General features: G+C 42.8%; 1 protein-coding gene across 1 annotated transcript in view; it reads right to left on the bottom strand.

Annotated features, from left to right (window-relative positions):
• Positions 1-2,059: 2,059 nt before the first annotated feature.
• ADHFE1 (alcohol dehydrogenase iron containing 1) overlaps positions 2,060-22,786 on the bottom strand; it is a 43,780-nt gene continuing 23,053 nt past the window's right edge. Inside the window, exons 9-15 of the mRNA XM_066578267.1 lie at positions 21,173-21,278; positions 20,679-20,831; positions 19,955-20,053; positions 17,751-17,829; positions 13,346-13,442; positions 9,877-10,034; positions 2,060-3,885 (exon numbers count right to left, since the gene is read on the bottom strand). Coding sequence (XP_066434364.1) covers positions 3,802-3,885; positions 9,877-10,034; positions 13,346-13,442; positions 17,751-17,829; positions 19,955-20,053; positions 20,679-20,831; positions 21,173-21,278 — 776 coding nt within the window. The 3' untranslated portion in view covers positions 2,060-3,801. The remainder of the gene's footprint in view (positions 3,886-9,876; positions 10,035-13,345; positions 13,443-17,750; positions 17,830-19,954; positions 20,054-20,678; positions 20,832-21,172; positions 21,279-22,786) is intronic.

The following is a 22,786-nucleotide window of genomic DNA, read 5'->3' on the forward strand; positions in this document are numbered from 1 at the left end:
TAAAGGCTACTGTTAGACAGGACAAGCACTTAAAGGGGTTCTTTGAGATAAAGAAATCCCTGTCAACCCCCGTTGAAATAACAAATCAGCAGTTACTCACCTCTCTCCGCTGCCAGCTCCGGTCGGTTATCTTTATTTACAGGTTGCTGAGACGTCCTGTAAACCTGCTGTAGCAACCAATGGCAGCGCTCAGCCATAATGGCTGAGCGCTGTCATTAACTGCTGCAGCTTGTTTGCAGATAGGCTCAGCCTGTAAACGGCTGTCAGAAGGAGACCCGAGCCGTCTGCGGGGAACAAGCCGGGGAGCAGGGAGAGGTAGGTAATTGTTGACTTGGCTTTTTAACACATGGGGGATCCAGTGATAGGGGTTTCCTTAACTTGAACACCACCTTCCAGCATCCAACATTCATCCCAACGAGATGAGGGCTCTCTCACACGTTTTGAACACTGCGGTAATCACGGTATAATGCTCCTACTGATTTCAACGGGGCCTCGCAGACATGCGCTTGAACACTGCGCTTTCTAGTGGCGTAATTTTCAAGCACAGTCTGCTCTAATTTGCTGCATTTAGCGCACCTCATCACCCATCACAGTGATGGGGTGCGCCAAAACCTGCTGTCAGAGGCAGTAATCTGCGTCCAAAAACTAAAGTAAAATTGAGGCAAAACACCATGATTGAAATCGCGATGTTTTGCCAAAAGCATGCGTGAGAGCAGCCTTATGGTTTCCCACCAGTTTGAATCATATGGCAGATTATGATAATGTAAAGTAATACACAAAACTAAGATCCATAATAGAAGATGATACCAATACCACCAGCATAATTAATTGCCTTCATGTTCGGAGTCAATAAATATTGCTGACATCCACAGAAACACAAAGGAAGACTCTGATGGCTTTTTGGCTTTGCATGGGTGACAAGAACAGCCCATGAATAGTGAACATACAATTCATCAGACAACTAGTATTAATCTTCTCCAGTTCAGTACCTACATTTGGATAATGGAGACAATTGGTTTCAAATGAGATGGAAGAAAAAGTACCATATGGCCAGATATGGAAATGGGGAAGTTAAATACAGTTCAATTTCTCAGGCTGTGTTTCCACTTATGACGAAAACTCCCTCTTTGACCTGGGGCGTTGCTGATAGTCAACTCTTCCTACTTGGAAACTCACCTTTAGTCAGACAAAGAACAATAATTGTGTGATTAGATTTAAAGGGTTATATGAGATTAAAAAAAAAGAACTTCCTTACCTAAACTGCACAACTCTTGTCCATGGGTTGTGTCTGCTAGTGGAACTCTGCAATGCCAGACATAACTTCTGTGCAAGAGTAACACCGTTTCAGGAAAAGGTCAGACATTGTGTTCAGTGAACCGAAACCATAGAATCCGGTTTTGGGTCAAACTTGGCTGAACACACTAAAATAAGAAATGTTTGGAATATCAAACATATCAACTTCAGAATGAATGCATAAAATTCCATCACTTCCTAAAGCTTTAATTGTGTGTTGTGATTACTAGTAGCATGAAGAATAGTCTTATCTGTAATTTCCTTATGATAAGGTGCAGTCCTCACTTTCCCCAGTGTCACATCTCCAATCAGAGTGTCATCTAGGAAACTAATCATGGTTTTGTCGAAATTACCAGTAAATTTCAAATTACCATAAAAGTATTATGATTAAGACATGCAACAAAGTCTGGTATGACTGCAGTATCTCCATCCCACACAATTTATATGTCGTCTATGGAACAGCCATACCAGAATTTGTTGTATCTCTTAATGATAAGATGTGCATTGTTAGGATGCCATGACTAATGCTAGAAACACGTCGAGTCCACCGTGAAAACTGTATTAATGGATTGAGAAATAAAAGCTATATTTTTAAGGAAGTGCATGCATTCTGGAGTAACACAATAACCAGCAGTCCACCGGGTTTTGCTTGCACTCCTGTGAACTGAACCGGCTGAAATGAATTAAGAAGAATGGGTGAGCGGACTTCTTTCTATTTGATATATTGACTAACTTATACAACTTACAATGGAAAATAGTTGCTACATTCTTGATAAAGGCAGTTTATTTACAGACTGATATGTTGCAGCAGCAATTATTTTATGAGCTAAATCACTTCCAACCATAAGACAGTAGATGGTATTTGTGTAACCATTTTTAGTTCGTATAACCAAACATAGAAAAGGATATTTCCAATATCACAAGTGAAAATTTGCTGCTTTAAAACGTATATGCTTTTAATGAGACTTTGAATCGATCAAAACTACCCCTTTTCCCTGAAAATAAGACCTACCCTGAAAATAGGGCCTAGCATTATTTTTAAATGGTGTCCAGGCAGCTATACATGTAAAAAAAAAGAATTACTTTGGAACAAAAATTAATATAAGACCCCGTCTTATTTTCAGGGAAACAGGGTATTGACTGTTTCACAAAGAGAATACAAACATCACTGGTGCCGATCACATGACCTGAGTAGAGGCATGGTTGGCTATCCACCCACTCCGATAAATTAATTGTGCGCACTTGTATTGACACTGTACAAACTATATATTTTATATAAATGTTCATTTTGTATTAATATTTATTAACCCCTTAAAGACCAGGCTGTTTTGTACCTAAAAAAGGTACAAACACTTTTTAGGGATTTTACCCATGTGAAGGTTTTACTGTCCTATTTTTTTCCTTCAGCTACCAAAATTGATTAGGCTGCGTTTTTTCCCCCGTGACATATAGGGGTATATTTTTACATCTTTCTTCACTGACCTTTTTTCCCATTTTTTAGTTTTATTGGGAGTAAGGGCTCAGCCAAACAGGCAATTCTTTGCTGCACATGTTTTTCACGTTTGCGATTCGCATCTATTGCAACCAATGCTTTTTAATGACAGTGGTCCCATATCTGATTTACATGCGCAAAAAATTCTGTGCCGCAAATTATAGGATACCGTATTTTAAAATTTGGCTATCTGCGTTCGCAAAGATTTTTCTCAAAAACGCAGGACTTGCCATTGCCTGCTATTGTGTTCTTTGGAACACCAGCACTGTACTCTGATCGTGTGAACGAGTGCATAGGCTTCTATGTGAAAGTGAAATCGATTGCAAATGCTTTTTTTTTTACATTTAAAGTTTTCTTCAAATCAGCAAATTTACGCTAAAATAAAGGGGTGACTTAAGACTGCGGTTGACGAAGACAGAACCAGATACCGCAAAATTGGTGTTTGCTCATCAGGCCCAAGGCAGCAATTAATGACACAGATTGATTAGTCTTCTGACCATTAAGGATTCAGGTGTATCTTGCATTTTTTTTTTATACATTGTATGTTTCTATCGAATGATAATTAAAGATGGTATTATTGCTTTCTTTCCCCCCAAAATGTATCTTCTACAATAAAACCCATTTATTATTGCATCCACAATTAACCTGTTTTTACATATTTAGCACCTACATTTTAGCTGATTAAAATAGTTCTTTTGGTAATTTTTAGAGACTTCTTTTCACAATTAATGCTAATCTGTTAAACACTATCAAACTTTCCAAAAAGAGTATTTGGTATTTTAATTTGGACTTTTAACTTTGTAAACACGGTAAACTTTGGCTGGGTTTAAACTAGTAAGGCTTGGGGGGCGCTGGCCACCATCCCAATACCTAAAGGGGGCGCTGGGCTGAAAAGGTTGAGAACCACCGGTTTAGACAATAAGCAATACCTGTAGTCCTCAAGTCAAGGTATTAAACAAATAAACTATGTATTTATAGCAAGAAAACCCCATTATGTTCATTGGGTTCACTCCAAATCAATAAATTTTCATTGATGCTTCAAACAACTTTGAAAGGTCTTCTTCAGAGTGTGGTCGGGGGGACAACTTGGTTACTCTTTCCTAAAATGTAAGAAAAAATGTATTATAGAGTTTTGTCTTATATTACAAATCATGTGATAAAAACAGAAAGAAAACTTGGCACAAAAGAATAGGCATAACGTAAACCTATCATGGTAGTGCTCCCCAATCAGCCGCTTGGGAGTGACATTTGCACCCTTGCAGTGCGGCTCACCACAAGATTTCTGACTGATGGTCAACTGGACTTGCAACTGACATCACCAGTAATTTCCTGATCATAAACTGTGCCAATCTGATCGTTGCATGTGAAAGCAGCACTCCAGACAGCAGAATAATGTAGTCAACAGACCTTTATTTCAGCCATGGCATGCGCCCAGCAGCGACGTTTCGACCACAAGGGTCTTTGTCAAGCGTTTGGAACTTGGGATTTAGTTCCTTGAGGTGTGCACCCACTATATATATTCCCAATATTTCTACCGATTATATCGGGTTTGGTGAGTGCTGCTGACCATACCTTATCGACTGTGCCAATCTGAATGGTACATTGCCATTGTCAAATTTATCTTGAAACATCTATCTGCAAATGCTGCTAAAAGTTTGCCATATTTAACCCCTTCAGTGGCAGGTTTAGGTAGTCTTCAGCGCATATCAACACTGATTTTTAGGAGATTTTCCGGGTGTGCCACTAAAGGGGGTCAATAGGTCTATCCTTCATTTTTGTGTTCACTGTGGCTCTTGATCATCATTCCAAGTAGAATATGGCTCAAAAAGGTACAAAAAGTTGAGGACCTCTGTATTATGGTAAGAACTAGAGATGAGCGAGCATACTCGCTAAAGGGCAATTACTCGAGCGAGCATTGTCCTTAGCGAGTACCTGCCCGCTCGGAAGAAAAGATTCGTGTGGCGGCGGGGGGGTGGGGGTGGGGGGCGGGGAGCAGCGGGGAAATCTCTCTCTCCCTCTCTTCCCCCCCGCTCCCCTCTGCTCACTCCCGCAACTCACCGCTCACCCGCACTGGCACCCGAATCTTTTCTTCCGAGCGGGCAGGTACTCGCTAAGGACAATGCTAGCTCGAGTAATTGCCCTTAGCGAGTATGCTCGCTCATCTCTAGTAAGAACGTAATTGTTAAAGTGAATCTCTACATTTAACTAACTTGGCCTTAGAGCAGGTACATCATCTTTGTGCGATAAATATATATATATATATATATATATATATATATATATACACACACACACACATACATACATACACACACACACACAGCTACCTCATAACTATCAATACGGTTGGTATAGTCTTTTTTTTAATCATTTTGTCTGTCTCACAAGCAATAGTCTGATCAAGGCTGGTTTCACTCATCTGGTTTCGCTGCATTTTTGCATCCTTATTACTGTTGGAACAACAGGTTTCCCCGATTCTGCTGAACCAATTTAGAGATCCCCATATGGTTCCATAGGGCCTTCTGGTTGTTGCAGCACAAATAGAAATTATAAAATTTGGCTGCATTTTGGCAATGTAAAACATATGAATATCAAACAGCTGTAATCAGTGTTCATATATTAATATACGAACCCCATGCTGGCCCTATGCGTGTGCTCTCTCCCGTAGAGATTAATGGGAGAGTGCGCAGGAACAAAGTTTAATGAGAAGAGGCATGCTGTGTGTGTGCAGCAACTTTGTGGGGACACAGCCTGGAAAGGGAGACTCAGTAAGTTCCCTCACGTTTCAGCCCCATGACAGTTTATAGGGCTCAAACAAGATGACAGTTTCCCTTTAAATTTGGACCATGCAGTTACACCTGTCCATGCAGTCTGTAGACTCGCTCTTCTTGTCACATTGTGGTTTCATGAGCGGTTTCCCACTGGGGTTCATTCTTTTTTACAAATAGTAATTTCTGTCCACAAATTGCATATTTTAAATTGTGAAATCAAAAACTTGTTCTCATTTAGCAGCAATGTTTTCAAGGAGGAACACCGCCGTAATACGATATGCAATATACACAGGTGCTTTATGTTAAAAGTTGAATAAAAGTTGTTGCTAAACTTATTTTGTAAAGTGTAATGAAAAGTAGAGGTGTACTTCAGATATCATGCCGTATGCTGGTATGTTATGTAACCCACGATGCCTACAATATGATCCACTCTCCAGGTTACTGACTGGTAATGCTAACAATAAAGGTGTAATATGGCTGCAGTGAAAGAAGTATAATATTTATTGTACTTGTACCATGTTAAAAGGTATTACCATCAGTTCCTTGGTAAATAGTGACAGATGTGGAGTATTTTCAAACTTCTCAGAACAAATGCAAATGATCATATATGTACGGCAAACTATAGCCAAGCGCATTGACAGCTGTTTCCTTCCTTTAAAAAAAAGCACCAGTCAAGCACAGAGCCCATGGGAAGCTATGTGTCATGAATAATAAAATTATATTACCAGTAATACAACACACAAACCACACAAATTGGAAGATAAAAGACCACTGCATTTATTTAAAGGGTCAAACACCTTTAATTAGTAATTCTATCTCTATCTCTATGACTCAAGTCTGAATTTAAACTATTGAAACAATGTCCACCCACGTGATGCGGGTGACAACCCACCACTAGCCTTGACATCAGCGAGGACATGAGTCCCCGCCCAACACCGCAGCCTTCTCAATTATAGTTTGAAGATTGACCTTAAATGTATCTAACACAATGTCCAATAAATGGACACAGTTCTGTAAGGCCCCCTGTCCACCGCAGTTTATTCGCCAACGGTTAACCGCCGGTGAATCACGCTGGCCGACGCTTCCCATAGCATTGCTATGGAAAGTGCCGGCACCTGTCCACGAGCGGAGAATCATTGCGATTCTCCGCTCGCGGCGGGCAATTCGCAGCATGCTGCGAATTGCCCCGATTCTCCACGATCAGCCCATCTATTAGATAGGGCTGACCGGCGGAGATTCGCCGACGCGGCTCCTGCTCCCGAGTGGCGGCTCCTGCAGCAGAGCTTCGCCGGGAGATACCGCATCGCCTGTGGACAGCCGGCATAATAATCAGGAAAAAATCCCTCTAACTCAACGTGTCTAGAACTAAAGCCTCCACAAAATGGCAAAAATTTTTCAATCACCTTAATTCTAACCACACTGCTAAGCCCTCCTTCAAAAAAATGAGACAAATGCACACGTGAAGAAGATTTAAGGCCCTTAGTGGCACTAAACAATCTTTGAGAGAAAAAAAGCAACCAATTGGAATCCCCCATTGTGGCAAAGGCCAGTTGCCCTAAGAAAGATCGTAGTTCTTTTAATGTAATCTTATGACGTAGTGCTATACTCAATATATTACTTAGTCGCTGAAAATTGTGTGGTGGTAAAAGAATTTCCATAGTATGACTATGAACAGTAATGCCTAAAAATTCCAAACAAGCACATGGGAAAACTGTTCTCTCGTGTGCCAGAGGGATATGAAAAAAATTAGCAGTTTTATAGAATTTTACTTCGCAATGTTCCTGCTTTTTCCCGCGTCGGCTCTGGTGCTTTCCTGCAGGAAGAGGGGTGGGTGCTGCTTGCTTCTTCAGTGCGGATGATCAGCTGTCTGAGGAGGTCCTCCATCGCAGTGTGAGACATCCAGTCTTCAATCAACATCTGGATACCAGGGTCCGACTTCTCTTCCTATGGGCTCCAGGTCTTCCTGCCAGCCAATTCAGTGCTGTCAACAAGCCGCCAAATTCTTCAGGCAGAGGTAATGGGAAGTGCTCAAGGATTCCTCAGCTAACCCTGAAATGAGCTCTCAGCATAGGATGCATACAAAAGCACCCTCTTAAGGCCTCATGTCCACGGGGAAAATCAGGCCCGCCGCGGATTCTTCATGGAGAATCTGTAGCGGGTCCCTCCTGCCCATCGGGCATGAGGCCTAAAAATAAGAATAAACTCACCTCTCTGGACGCTGCGGATCTTCCTTCCTTCGCGGACGGATCTTCTTTCTTCGGCCCGGCGGATGTGCTCGGCAATGGGAGACCCGCACTAAAATGGAGCATGTTGTGTTTTTTTTTCCCGCACGCGGATCCGCGCCTGACGGGAAAAATGACATCCGCAGGTATTTAACTACCTGCGGGTGTCCAATGTGTCCCTATGGGGCGTGGATCCACGTGCGGGAAAAACGCTGCGGATTTTAAATTAGAATTATGCCGTGGACATGAGGCCTAATAGAGGGAAAAAAACAACCACATTAACCAAATAACGTCTGGATCCCATGTGGCCTCTACTCCAAAAGGTCCTATTAGCCTTACATCCGGTGCACTCCTCCTACCCTTGTATATTGATGGTTACTGAGCCCCCCCACATTCGTTATAGCTCCAGCGTACAATTAATAAAGGTTTTGAGACCACCCAAGTTTACTTTAGCTATACATTCTACTATTCTGTATTTCACTCAAAGGCTGAATTCCGGAGATGCTCAACAGTTTTTCTATTTTTGTAGAACACACTGGATCTTATTTACTAATACTATCTAAAAGTTAGTGCAAACTTAGGCTGTACATTCTTAAAATGCGCAACGTATTACAGCAGCTTTACTAAATGATAAAGCTGACGACTTTTAAGACCGTTTAGTCTACATTTAGACCACTTGTTAGTTGGCTAAGTTTGCTCCAAAAATTGCACCAAAATGCGTTTACGCCAATGTTTTTGCGTTTTGAGCATTGCAGATTTGCGCAAGCAACCGCATTTTTTTACTGTACTTTTTGCGTGTGCAAATCATGCGCATTTGTGAGCGCAAAGAAACACGTAGCCAGAGTTCTGTACATTGAAATGGCTAATTAGCCTAATTAGTTTCATATGTTCTTTTCCTGTGCAAGTGCACAAGAAAATAGGACCTGCTGCATATTTTTTATGCAAAGGAATTGCTCACACAAAATACATGCTTGTGAACAAACCTATTGAAATCCATGGGTTCTACTTACTGCATATTACGTGCGTAAATTTTGCGCAAATATGGTTGTATGGATCTGGCCTAAAAGTGTCAGGAAGAATGCAGCAAAACTATGTGATCTTTCCTAAAAACGCCATGCATGAATGTACGTTAAGGCAATTACAATATGACTCTACTGGTGAAATGACCAATATAAATGAATGTCAGTGCCAAAGCACGTCAGAATATACATGAATATCAATGGTGCAGAGCTAATTCCTGCGGAATACAGGGTGGGCCATGGTAGAAGTAGCTCAGCACCGCACTCTTCTGAAAGCCTTCTAAAAGAAAACCTCTTTGTTGCTCATAGCAACCAATCACAGCACAGCTTTCATTTCTTATCCTGCTAAGATAAAATGAAAGCTGCACTGTTATTGGTTGCTATGGGCAACAAACATTTTCTTACAGAAGCTTTTATAAGAGTGCGGTGCTGGGCTAATTTTCCATGGCCCACCCTGCATATGGACGGGCCGGGACCTCTAGAGGGAAAGATGTCAGTGTCTCTTTGCTCTGGCTAATAGACATGTCCTCAGCAGAGAACCATCAAAATACTAACGACTACTTGTCCGTCCGAGAGTTACATGTCCCCCCCCCCCCCCCGATCAAATGACAGTAGCGTCATCAAAGGTCCTAAAACATAAAACGTGCAGAGCCTGACAGCAGTCGTGTGCTCACAGGACCTGTGATTATGTCACCGTCATATGATCAGTCACTTGGGCTCTGTGTCCGTGAGTTACATGCTTCGCCCCTGATCACATGATGGTGACATCATCACAGGTCCATCATCCCTGTGCAGCTGTGTGTGTGTGACATGCATGTAGCAGAGCTGTGTGGTGCATTGCTCCACCAGAAACACTGATGCTATAATTTACTAATAATTACTAGTATGTCTTAATAGCTCATATGGTGTATATTTATGAGTTTTATTCACGGGACAACCTCTATAATATTATATTGACCATTACTCTTTCATTGACCCAGGACCCCATCATAAGGGCTAGCAGCCCAGGAGGTCTTCAGAGGTCTGTGCCAACAAGGTAGACGTGTTTGATTTTAAAGTACAACATTAGCATATCATACCTGAGGTAAAGTTCCTTTCACTAATGCAGGAATATCTGCTGTACTGTATCCCACAGCTGCCAAACCATCATCTACATTCAGGTCAAAGAGAAGTTTCCGTAGAGTGTCTGCCAAGATAAGCCCGGCGTCTTTGATTTTGGCAGTTCGGACGTCAGCCCCTAAATGAAAACATAAAGCTTTAACTGTAGGCTACGTACCACGCAGAAGGCACTGAATCATATCACAGGCTGAATATACCCGATATTCATTTGCTAATTTGATTAGAACACATCCTAAACGTTAGATGTTACTTATGTATACGACCCACGTCACAGGCCTCTCACTAGCCAAGCCAGAAACCTTCTGCACACTGATGAGGGGCAAAACAGCCACAACAGCTGTCTGTGTATGAGAGATGCCATGACAGCCACAGAATATGCAGTATGTTATGGTGGAGAAAATGTTTGATGACGGGACATTGGGGCAAGATTTACCAAAATCAGCATTAGAAAACTGGATATGAAGACTGTTGCTGGTGGTTATCAAACGGTTGTGCTAACTGCTTGTGACTAAGGTTCCCACCAAGTCATAGAAGTGTAACTACAGGAATCACAGCAGTCGTAATTGTGACCGGGCCCCCTTGGCATGTTAGGCCCTTTCAGAGTCTGCCACAGAAGTCCTACCATTGTATGCCATGGCTCAAACAAGGCCCTAGTTCTGGCTAGGTATTTTTGTACGCACCACAGCACAGGAACTTGTGTGTCAGGTATGCTTTCTTCTGCCATTCCACCATTCAGCCATGGTGAGGCTCGGCCAGGGGATCCTAGCTGGAGCAACAGGGTGCAAGAGACCCTGCAGTGGGGCAGAAAGTTAAAGTCTGATGAGGTTAGAGGCGAGTAGTGCATGCTCTGGGGAGGGAGCACAGGACTGCTTATGAAAAGGGACACAGACAGAGTGTAAGTAGTTATCATGTTCATAGCTTTACATTATATCAGTTGGATGACAGGATAGGAGACCCTGAATATTCACAAAGGGAATCCTAGTTGGTTGGGGGCTGCATCTTCAGGGTGAAGTTATAGGACCCTCAAGAAGTTTGGAAACACTCCATGTTTTAAACAGCAAATCATCAGTCTGAAATATCTCTAGAACGCTTTCCACCAAGAATGGAAATGCATCCTGACTGACAAACTGACAGTCAAATGATTGAGCGGTTTTTGCTATATGTTTTAGTTCAATAAACACGTACATCCCAAAATTTTGAGATTTTAGACTATTTCTTCTCAATGTTACATTTCTTACCGGTGGTTTTCAAACTTCTAGAGAGAACGGTATGTGGCACTGTGACTGGTTCTCTTTAGGGTTATGTTCACATGGGACAGATATGCTGCGTAATGTTTTTCGCGAAAAAGTCTGCGGCAAATCCCACAGCATTTACGCATCCAAAACAGTCAAAATCTGCAGCATCAGTGAGGCTTTTGACTTAAATAAGCTGCGTATCCGCAACAGATTTCAGCAAATACAGTGCTCCGCTCACCCACCAATTCTTCGTGCGATCAGCACAGCCCTTCACCTGGTACTCCGCAAACCCTCGCGAAACCAAGTGGTAGGAAACATCGGTAGAGGGGGAAGGAGGATCCCAGCTGCACACTGACATCATGGTGTGCGCCAGGATCAGCGATGCTAGTAGCGCTGGTTAGTGAATACCGGCAGGGGAGCTGCGGCCCCTGCCAGTATTCACTAACGGGGTGAACATCTGACAGCGGCCGCGTGTCAGCGACTATCGCTACGCATGTCATAGGTTCGCCATCACGGCCCTAGACCATACCCAAATTTTAATCCTCAGGGTCTGTTAACGTGTCAGTTTCATGTTATTTCTTTGCTTGACCTGCGCAAAATAAAAAAAAGCCACAAAACCAGCAAATAAAACTGCAGCATAAACCTGACTGGTGTTTGTGGGTGAAAAAGTGATAACCCTACTTCTGAGGCCGAGGATACTAAGAAAAGAGTAGCAGCAGCGGGTGTCTTAAGTTCAGCTGTGCACCATATCCATCAAAGTCTAATTGCAGAAGTTTGCTTACAGTTGAGTAACTGTATAGACTAGATTGTGTAGAGCTTGAGCCTGCTTCAGAATATTCATCAGTATTCGAGACATTCATCAGAAGCTAAGCAACATTTTATACACATGTCCCATAAACTGCCTGAGTTATTATCTTGTCCCCATGACAGCATTAATAAATCGGTCGCCTTTTCTTATTTACTGATATATTTGACTCTGAATTTCAAGAACAATGTGAATATTCAGCGACACCTAGTGGTGATGTAAGGGAATGACTGCAACCACATTCTAATCTGTCTATAATGTCTTCCACACAGCAGTCTGGTCAGTATTTTGCTGCAGTATGTGTGAGCAGAAAACCAAGAATGGAACCTACAGAGAAAAGTTTAATGAAAAGGCTTACGTGTCTTCTGTATTTTGGATGCACTTCTGGTTTTGGCTTACAAATACTAAGTAAAGTACTGTACAGGAGATCATGGCCCTCTTCTATGCCAAGTAGTGCAAAGCTGGTTGCACTGTCCATAATATAAAGATGTTAAACTTGGCGATAATCGCTTCAACAAAAAAACTCTGTAGTATAGTGAATAACGCAGGCATACACTGTGTGATGTTTAGACCAGTGTTTCTTAACTCCAGTCCTCAGGGACCCCCAACAGGTCATGTTTTCAGGACCTGGGTGTGCTGGATGCCTGGGGAACGCCTTTTTCCCCATGTATGTTGTGCCAACAGATGTGTACGGCAGAGGCTCTGTTATGGTCTGGGGATGTTTTACGTGGCATGGTCTCGGTCTGTTGGTTGTGGTGGCAAGAACCATGAACATGGAGATGTACCTTGACATTCCAGACAATAATGTGCTGCCGACAATGTGGCAATACTCTGGGAATAGTCAGCAATGCTTCCAACAAGACAACCCGACTTGTCACAGATCCAACATTGTTTTATCTTGGTTTGAGAATATGGATGTCCCACGATTGGACTGGCTGCACAGAGTCCCAACCTGAACCCTACTGAAGATCCTTGGATGAACTGTAATGCCGGGTCAGGGAATATGAACAGCATCTAAATTCTCAAAGAACTCGCCAGACATTTGCAGGATGAATGGAGGGAAATACCACTTGAAGTGTATCAGATTAGTAAAAAGTATGCCATGAAGAGTATCTGAAGTCATTAGGGCATTAGCATTGTGGGTTCTGTTTTCCTGCTCAGTTATGGGAGCAAAAGAATAGAATCCATTTGTTGAATAGATTTCTCTTCTGACGGAACCAAATGGCACAAAAAGGACCCCGTTGACTTGGGACTTTAACAGTACCTCTTCGCTGCATGTGAAAGTTGTCTAAAATACCCCATTCACTTGCATAAGCTGCAGAATATCGGTGAATTCCTGGTGTAAACATGGTCTTATATTTCTTCAGTGGAAAAGTGAGAAATTCTTACCAAGTATCTCTGCTGCCTCCAGGTGGCGCTCCGGGCACATGGCTGCAGTAAAGGAAAATACTGCTGGTGACGTGAGCACTACTGAAAGTCCATGAGGCTGTTGATAAACAAACCATTAATTAGAACTAGATTGGCAATACGTCTAGCACATAATTCAATGTTCTTTTAACTCACTAACCCAGAAAAGTCCAGGAGAAATATCACAAATATTATTTTCTCAAAACAATCGTATTTCTTTAAAAGACAAACCACAAGCTCCATAGCCAACACTGCAATACATAGTAAAAGATGCTCCTCCAGATGGGTGCTGCTGCCTGCTTCTTCCAGAGGAAGAGCAAGGACTCCCAATTTAAATGCCAAATGGCTTAAGAGTGGTTTCACATAGGTTTTTTTTGTTGTTGTATTGACACTGTGGCATTCCCCCCCCGCAAAATACGTCACATCTGGATGTTTGTTATAAGAACAATAGTAAATTATGAAGAGCCCAAAAAACATTCTTTGTATTGGCTTTTTTCCCCATTTTTGCTGGTTTTCTTAGGCTCATGACATTTTTTTTTGCAAATCACATGGGATTCTCTATAGGAAAAGAATGACTAAATGGACTAGAAAATCGTGAATGAAAAAGCCAGTAAAAAAATGTAGGCATTAGTTTAAAAAAAAAAAAACTAAACAAAAAACACCTGCTATTTCCGTGAGGTTTGTTTCGTCCAGAAAATGACAGGAAAAAAAAAAAAAAAGACTATGGGCCCGATTTACTAATACCATCTAATAGTTAGAAAGACTATAAATGTGCCAGATTTTGCTTGTATATCACAAGATTGTCTAGTCTTCATGCCACCAAAATTTGGCCCAATTTTTGGCGCAGTATGCCCCATTTGGACCACTTCCCTTTTCACTAAGCCTCGCCACTTTTTTGAACAAGTTGTAAAAACTAAAGAGTAAATGCAAAGAAACCATGAGGAAAGACGTGATGCACAACTAAATAGCAAAAAGTATAACAAAGTATTGAAAATATACAAAAACAGAGGAAAAAAAAAAAAGTATGTCAGAATGGTTAAAGACATTTAAAAACAACAAAAATAGCACAAATATCCCACACAACTATCCCACACAACAAGAAGAGGGGAAGCAGGGAACTCTGAACTAATGATCCATCTGGAAGGTGACAAAGATTATAAGAAGAATGCTAATGAGAGAATATTGGAGACCCATATGATGAACATGGACCACAGCTAAATCCAAAGACAAGAAAAGATGCTTGTAGCTCCATAGAGAGGTTCTCCAGCATAGACGCTGGCCTGTACGGAGGGAATTAAACATTCTTTCAGGTAAGCCCAGTTGTTAAATTTGTCACATTATGTAAGGAAGGAGAATTGTCTTTTTCTACAATATCTGTATCATTTGTATTCACTGTACCATAAAACGGTATTCTGATTGTTGCCTTTTGCTCTCAAATATTACCACACCACCCTCAGCCGTGCCCTGGATGAAGTGGCACCGCCTGTGACGCGAGCCGTCAAATGCAGACCACGGCAACCCTGGCTCACGTCCCAAATGCGCTTCATCCGGCGGTGCTCTTGGTGCGCCAAGCGGCTGTGGAGAAAGTCAAAGCTGCCAGCAGACTTCCTCCACTTCAAATTCATGCTTAAAACGTATAACCTAGCCCTTCACCATGCCAAACAAGTTTATTTCACCTCCCTTGTCTCCTCACTATCCCACAACCCCAAACAACTCTTTGAGACCTTTCACTCCCTCCTCAGCCCCAAGGAACAGGCCCCTGCGACAGACCTGACTGCTGGAGAACTAGCTGCCTATTTCAAAGAGAAAATTGACAACATTCGAAAAGAAATCTCTGAAAGCTGCATGGTTAGCCCCGATAGCAGTTTCATTAGCACTGCACCCAGCACCTACTCACTATCTACGCTAGAACCAACGACAGAGGAAGAAGTCTCCAGGCTTCTTTCTGCTGCCCGCCCCACCACCTGCGCTAGCGACCCTCTCCCCTCTCACCTCCTCCGCTCCCTTTCCCCAGCTCTCATTACTCACCTTACCACAATCTGCAACCTCTCCCTAACCTCTGGCACTTTTCCCTCCTCATTCAAACACTCCATTATATCCCCTCTGCTTAAAAAACCAACCCTGGACCCAACTAATGCTGCCAACTACCGACCCGTCTCAAACCTCCCCTTTATCTCCAAATTACTGGAACGCCTGGTCTACTCCCGCCTTACTCGCTTTCTCTCTGACAACTCGCTCCTTGATCCCCTCCAGTCTGGTTTCCGCTCTCTACACTCGACCGAAACTGCCCTTACAAAAGTAACAAATGACCTGATGACGGCAAAGTCGAGAGGTGATTACTCCCTACTAATCCTCCTTGACCTGTCTGCTGCATTTGACTGTCGACCATAATCTCCTTCTCACTATGCTCCGCTCTATTGGTCTAAAGGACACTGCTCTCTCCTGGTTCTCTTCCTACCTCTCTGACCGCTCTTTCAGTGTCTCCTTTGCTGGTTCTATCTCTGCTCCACTTCCTCTTGCTGTTGGGGTACCCCAGGGCTCGGTCCTTGGTCCCCTTCTTTTCTCTATCTATACTGCCCCAATTGGACAAACCATCCACAGATTTGGCCTCCAATACCATCTCTATGCTGATGACACCCAACTATACACCTCCTCTCGTGAGATCTCTGGACCATTCCTCCAAAATATCACCGACTGTCTGTCCTCTGTCTCTAACACTATGTCCTCCCTTTTTCTCAAACTAAACCTCTCTAAAACTGACCTCCTTGTCTTTCCACCTTCTAACCGACCTCCCCTCAACATCTCCATTCCAGTGGCACCATCATAACCCCCAGACGGCATGCCCGATGCCTTGGGGTCACACTGGACTCTGACCTCTCCTTTGTCCCCCATATCCAATCTCTGGCCCAAACATGCCACATGCACCTCAGAAATATTGCTAAAATACGTCCGTTCCTAACCACGGACACGCTAAAGACGCTCGTGGTTGCTCTCATCCACTCCCGGCTTGACTACTGCAACTCGCTACTCATTGGCCTCCCCCCGCACTAGACTCGCTCTACTCCACTCCATACTAAATGCAGCAGCTAGACTCATTTTTCTATCCAGTCGTTATTCAGACGCCTCTGCATTATGCCAGTCGCTGCATTGGCTGCCCATCCACTGCAGAACTAAATTTAAACTCCTCTACCTCACTCACAAAGCTCTGCATGGCGCTGCGCCACCATACATCGCCTCCCTACTGTCAGAACACCACCCAGCCCGCTCACTCCGATCGGCTAACACCCTCAGACTAAACACCCCTGTAATACGAACCTCTCATGCTCGCCTACAGGACTTCACTAGAGCAGCACCCATCCTCTGGAATGCTCTACCCCAAGGCATCCGGACAATTCCCTATGCACGAAATTTCAGACGTGCCTTAAAAACGCACCTCTTCAGGGAAGCATACCAAATCTCCTGACCTAGTCCCTCGCCCCTCCCTATGGTGCCCCACCCTGTTTGCCTTCATATAAATGATCTGTACATAAAATTTCCTATTGCCTGTGTTCCCCACCCCTGCACCTCCTGTACCACCCCCAACCTATTTGTGTCTAACCCAATGTATCTCGCATTGTAATTGTTGCAATTGTTGTATTGTTTTGCATTTATCCATGCCTGAAAGCGCTGCGGAATAAGTTGGTGCTATACAAATAAAGATTATTATTATTATTATTATTATTATTAACTATTCGAGACCTGTCAGTAAGTTTTAGCAACGTCCCCTTTGTGAGCCTTTTTGGATGTCACATTACTTAATAATGCTTTCTTTAATGCCGATTCTCATTATAAGACATTAAGCTGTTATTCTTGACCATGAGAGTCGGTGATATCATCATCACATTAGTGTTGGTTTTAGAATCTTTGTTACCTTCCAGGTGGATCATTCATTTATTGTGTTTCCCCTCCTTAAATTGTGTGGGGGATTTGGGCTACTTTCGTAGTTTTTAACCTTTTTGACATAGTTTTTTCCTATGTGTTTTTGTATATTCCTAATAAAGTTTTCTATACCTTTTTGCTATTTGGGTGTGCAGCACATCTTTCTTTGCCTTTGCTCTTCATCTTCATGCTTTCTGCCAGAAGATGGTTGCGCGCGCACACACACAAACACACTTGTGGTGTCCTTCCTTTTGCCTGAAAGTCATACAAGTGTCTAAAAACACATGATAAATGTGACACAAACCATGTAAACACAGTTTTCTGGTGCAATTTGAATTTCCGTAGTAAATTTGCCCCTATGTCTGAAGGAAGAATAAAGGACTTTTCTGGCAGTACAATACTAGTGAGCCATCCCATAATATCCTCAGTCCCATTGAAGTGAAGGACATAACACTGAAGACATATTTACCACTATTGGATGATCCACTTTGTAATCCTTTGCTCTGTACTTCTTCACCAGCCCTGCAATTGGGTATGACATCCCATGGCTGGAAACATAAGATATAATCATGTGACTCCAGGTGGGATGACGACTTCATATTCAGTGGGGATGTACATGCAGCAGATGCTTATATAGTTTAATTTATTTATTACATGGACGGAGAATTGGCTCATAGCGATTGCTGTGTATATGCCTTTCTTACATCCAGGTGTCATCTGTTTTTCATGCGTGCAAAAAAAATGTAAGGCGGCCCAAGTGACGTCACTTTTTTTGACCCGAGTAACCAATGCAAATCAAGTGAAATGCAAAGAGAACCGCAGCAAACATGGATGTAATTTGTTGCACAGAGTTTTTTTTTACATTCCCATAGATTTTCATGGGTGTTTTTGGTCTGTGATTATGGACTAAAATAGGACATGGTAGTTTTTTTTTTTTTTTAACAGACCATCATTCTGTGTGACCACCCCAATTTTCTTTAATGAGTTGTATGCTGTCTGTATTTAATCAGTCAGGAACAAGGACACACAGCACATAGACGGGTAAAATGCCTATGTCATTGAGCCCTAAGTCTCAATAGGTGATCCATCAGTGAGGCTGGACTGATCCCTCCTCTCCTGCACGTTTTATCAGCAAATTTATGATCAGAAACAAACTTTTTTGTGGTCATAAATTATCTGAAAAAGAGCAGAAGAAAATGGCCCTTTTACACGAGACGACAGACGGCTAAATGACTACAAGAGCGCCGAGCTCACCACTAAGGTCGTTAGCATACGCACAGAGCGTGTACACAGGCAGAGTTTGCCGCTGGATCGTAGGCTTTTCGCTCAGCGCTTCACCTTCTATGTGACGTACTGAGTGGGGAGCGTTTACATGGAACGAGAAGCCAGCAATAGTTTTTATGCTGACTGAAAGTCAGTGATAACCAACTGCGAACGGACAGTGAGCGATTTTTTTTTGCATTTACACTGAACGATTATCGGTCAAAAGTAATGCCCCATTCACACAGGAGTGAGTATCACTGGCATCGCTGAAAGCACTGCTGGCATGGCGGCAGAGCAAGTTGGGGAGTGCTCTCCTCCCCCCACTTCAAACAGACAGTTGTTCAGAAGTGAGCGACTGCTCTTTACACTGAACGGCACGTCACTCAGTTTCTGTATGAACTCTCATTCAGTTGCTGCATATTTACACGGGATGACTATCATTTAAATTTCTGTGAATTTGAACAATTTTGAAAATGTACAAAATGTTTAATTAAGCCCCATTGCAAAACTGATTATAGGCCCAAAATACAGGCATTTAAGTGAAAAAAAAAATTGTCTCCAAAAGGTTTCCCTCGCCTTCAATCCTCGCTTCTGGTCATTGAGTGCAAGTATAGAAATGCACCTTTCTCTTTCACTTTAGTAAATGGATATCACATTGAACTTTTATTAAGATCGCCCCACAGCCATCCCAATGACTATGGCTTCATGCTTTCACATAGGCGTGAGAGTTGTTCAGTAAATTAAGGAGGAGCGCACTGAAGATCTCTTCCGGCCGCCCACCTCCATTCACTGCAAACAGGCAGCCCTTCATAGCTTGAGCGACTCCTGTTTACAATGAGAGTGTGAAGTCACTCGCTAGTCTGAAACAAAGCAACCAGCGACTACTGAGCGATTTATTGCCCAGTGTCCCGTCAGTGGCTGCATGTACACGGGATGAAAATTGCTGTTTCAAGTGATTACTTGGGCGATAATCACCCCTGTAAAGTTAGCTTTAGTTTGCCAGATTACAGAGCACCCATAGTTTAGTTGTGTTTTTTAAATCTAAATAAAAATATAATTTTGGGCTGATTAATTTAAATTATAGTTTTTAAAATTAATTGTTTGAGCTCTGTTTTCATTATAAAAGCATTCCAAGTAACCCTTCATACAGCCTTAGAGGTAAAGGGGGTTAGACCAGATCATAAAGTGATAGTATATCATATATCCGACAATGGTCTGGGACCCCACCTGTTCTGGAAATAAAGGGGACGCAGCGCTGATTCAGAACTGAGGCCCATACACTGATTTTCTATGCACAGCGGTTGGACCTACTCGGTTGAATATTGAATATATTAGATATTACTGATAACTAGATGATTCATTGGAAGTATAGAAAATGACAGGATATTGTATGTGTGTACTAGAACTCACCAGAGATGTACCCCCGCATTCCCAAAGCCTATTCCAGCAAATGAACTTGCCAAATGCATAGAGAATCGAGCTTCACGGTCATCTGGATTTTTAACAGCTCTGTTAACAGTAAAGTATGTTACTAGAATCTTACTGTATAAAAATAATCTCTTTTAAAAAAAATCAGTTCCTGGCATCTATAATACCGGTAAGGCCGCTTCCACATGGCGATTTTCTTGCACGATTTTGTAGTGATGCGTAAACGCTACAAATCACATGTATGCAGAACCCATGCTTTTCTATTGGGTTCTTCCACACCGGCGAAGTTTTATAGCCGGCTGCATTGCGAGACTACAAAATCGCAGCATGCTCTATACAGCCGCAATTAGAGTTTTTTTGTAGCTCATGTTTCCCTAAGGAGCCTCCTTGTTTATCGCATAGCACAAATTTATGATTTTCATGCAATGTGATTTTTTTTTTAACATTAGAAAGTCCTATTAACTCTCTCGCTACAAAATCACATGCAAAAAAAAAAAAATCGCTGGTAGCAGCGACGCAATGCAACATTTTTTCCAAGGAAGAAGCAACACTGACGCTATAAAATCGTGTGTACATGGCAGCGATTTTGTAGCACCGATATCGCTGGCGACCGCGTGGAAGCGACCTAACATTCAATGATTTCTGCTTTAACTGAAGGTCAAGCAAAGACAGAAGCTTTTGTAAACATTAGGAAAAGTGAACCCACCGTTTCAAGTACTTCGCAACAATCCTCAATGCATGTTTGGCCCACACGTCACTAATGGGGTTACTCCCTTGGTAGGCTGGACGGTTGATTGGATTAGTAGGACGAGGGCTGCGCATATTATATGGTATTGCAGTATAAGATTCCAATGAGTGGCTGTTAAAGATAGTAAATGTTTTACTGTTCATTATATCACACCATTATAATAAAGCTAAGGGTCACACAGGCATATGCGAGTTCTGCCCAAGATTCTTGCATCCAACTTGCATCGGACAGAACACAGACACGTCCATGCACTGCCCAACATCCTCGGGAAGTGGGCATTACACATCCAATTCTCATCCATGATACATGCTGCAATTTTTTTCACACGCCCATGTGAGTAGCCTAATTGGCTACAATAGGTCTGTGTTCTCCTTCGTAAAATACATGGACAGCACAAGAATGGGAAGTAGGCCCTTGTGACTGGGCCTTAATAGAAATATAAAGATGCCCACCATAATACATCGAATCCACTATTGGCAGCTACTCTCTCTGGCATGTATAACGTGTGCTCTGGGTCAATCAGTCCTAGAGTTGGCTTAATGGCTCTTGATGCAATTCCTACAAGAAAAAAAATATCACAAAAACTTTACGTATGTTCCGGTAGAAGGTGAAGGCATACAATTACATTTTTCCAATACTGACGGTCCATGGTGGATCCCATTGGATACTAGATCAGAATCTCTATGCAGGAATGTTCGTGGGTCTCTTGGTGGTCTCTGTTTATAGTGCTGAAGCGATGACATTCTGTATTAATACCTGACCATTGTAGTACTCACTAGCTGCAATGTGTACGACTTGTGAGTGGTGTGGCCAGTTATTGGGTGCAGTAGGGACATGATATTAGGGCACGCAATTGTAAACAGATTAGAGATGAGCGAGCATACTCGCTAAGGTAAACTACTTGAGCGAGTAGTGCCTTATGTGAGTACCTGCCCGCTCGTCTCAAAAGATTTGGGTGCCGGCGGGGGGGCGGGGAGGAACGAGATCTCGCTCTTACTCTCCCCCTCGCTCCCTCCCGCAACTCACCGCTCTCCCCCGCCGGCACCCGAATCTTTTGAGACGAGCAGGCAGGTACTCGCATAAGGCACTACTCGCTCTAAAAGCTCATCTCTAAAACAGATGCTTGCAGGAGACCACGGGACTACTAGTACTGCATGAGCATGGAATTGGGATGAGTAGAAGCTTTCTCCTTATTTTTTACAATTTTCAGCTGCCAGCATTTATTTACCCCCCTCTACAGTTTAGGACGAGCTTTATTCCTTCCGCAGGATAGAGCTTGCTCAATTTCCGACAGCTGTAGCTCCTGTTCTATCAGTACTGGTGTCATTTTGAAACTAAGATTTTTATCTTTAACAGTTACGTCCTGCAGCGTCAGGGTATGTATGAAGAGAAATAGCGGGGTGACCTCTCTTCATACAGCACGGGTACAGGCTGTTTATTACAGCCGACACCCGCCGGCAACAGCTGTGATGAGCCACGCAGCTGATTGGCGCTATTAACCCTTTAAATTTCGCTGTCAGTTCTGACAGCGGCAGTTAAATTCCCTGAACATTGTTCAGGGGTCCCATACGCCCCTCTGCGGTGAGATCACAGCGAGCCGTGCAGGTGTTATGGCAGCCGGGGTCCTTCTGAAAGGCCTCAGGGCTGTGCTAGCATACTGCCTATCAAGTCATCCCCATGGGGTGGCTTGATAGACTGACTGCCCGATCGCTATGGCATTACATCATACTGCAGGAGCAGTAACATTCGTCATGCCCTTCAGTATTTTCCTGGATGAAGTAGCGCAGCACTTTATATTTTGTTGACTGGGATCTTTGGATGCATTGGCACTGGAGGCCTTAGACATAGATTCTGACACAGATGTGAATATAGCCTAAGACATACATCTTCTGGTTATGAAGAGCTTGTAAACCACTTTGCCTCATCTGTTAATCATTGTCATGAGTCCCTAGTCTTCAAATATTTCAGAAATGATTAAAGGGCTTGTCCTATCCATACAGCTCCTTTCCGTATACCATATTGAGACATATGGATGTTGTACACCTGAAGTGATAATGTATTACATC

Source organism: Eleutherodactylus coqui, chromosome 9, assembly GCF_035609145.1.
Source record: "Eleutherodactylus coqui strain aEleCoq1 chromosome 9, aEleCoq1.hap1, whole genome shotgun sequence".
NCBI lineage: Eukaryota > Metazoa > Chordata > Amphibia > Anura > Eleutherodactylidae > Eleutherodactylus > Eleutherodactylus coqui.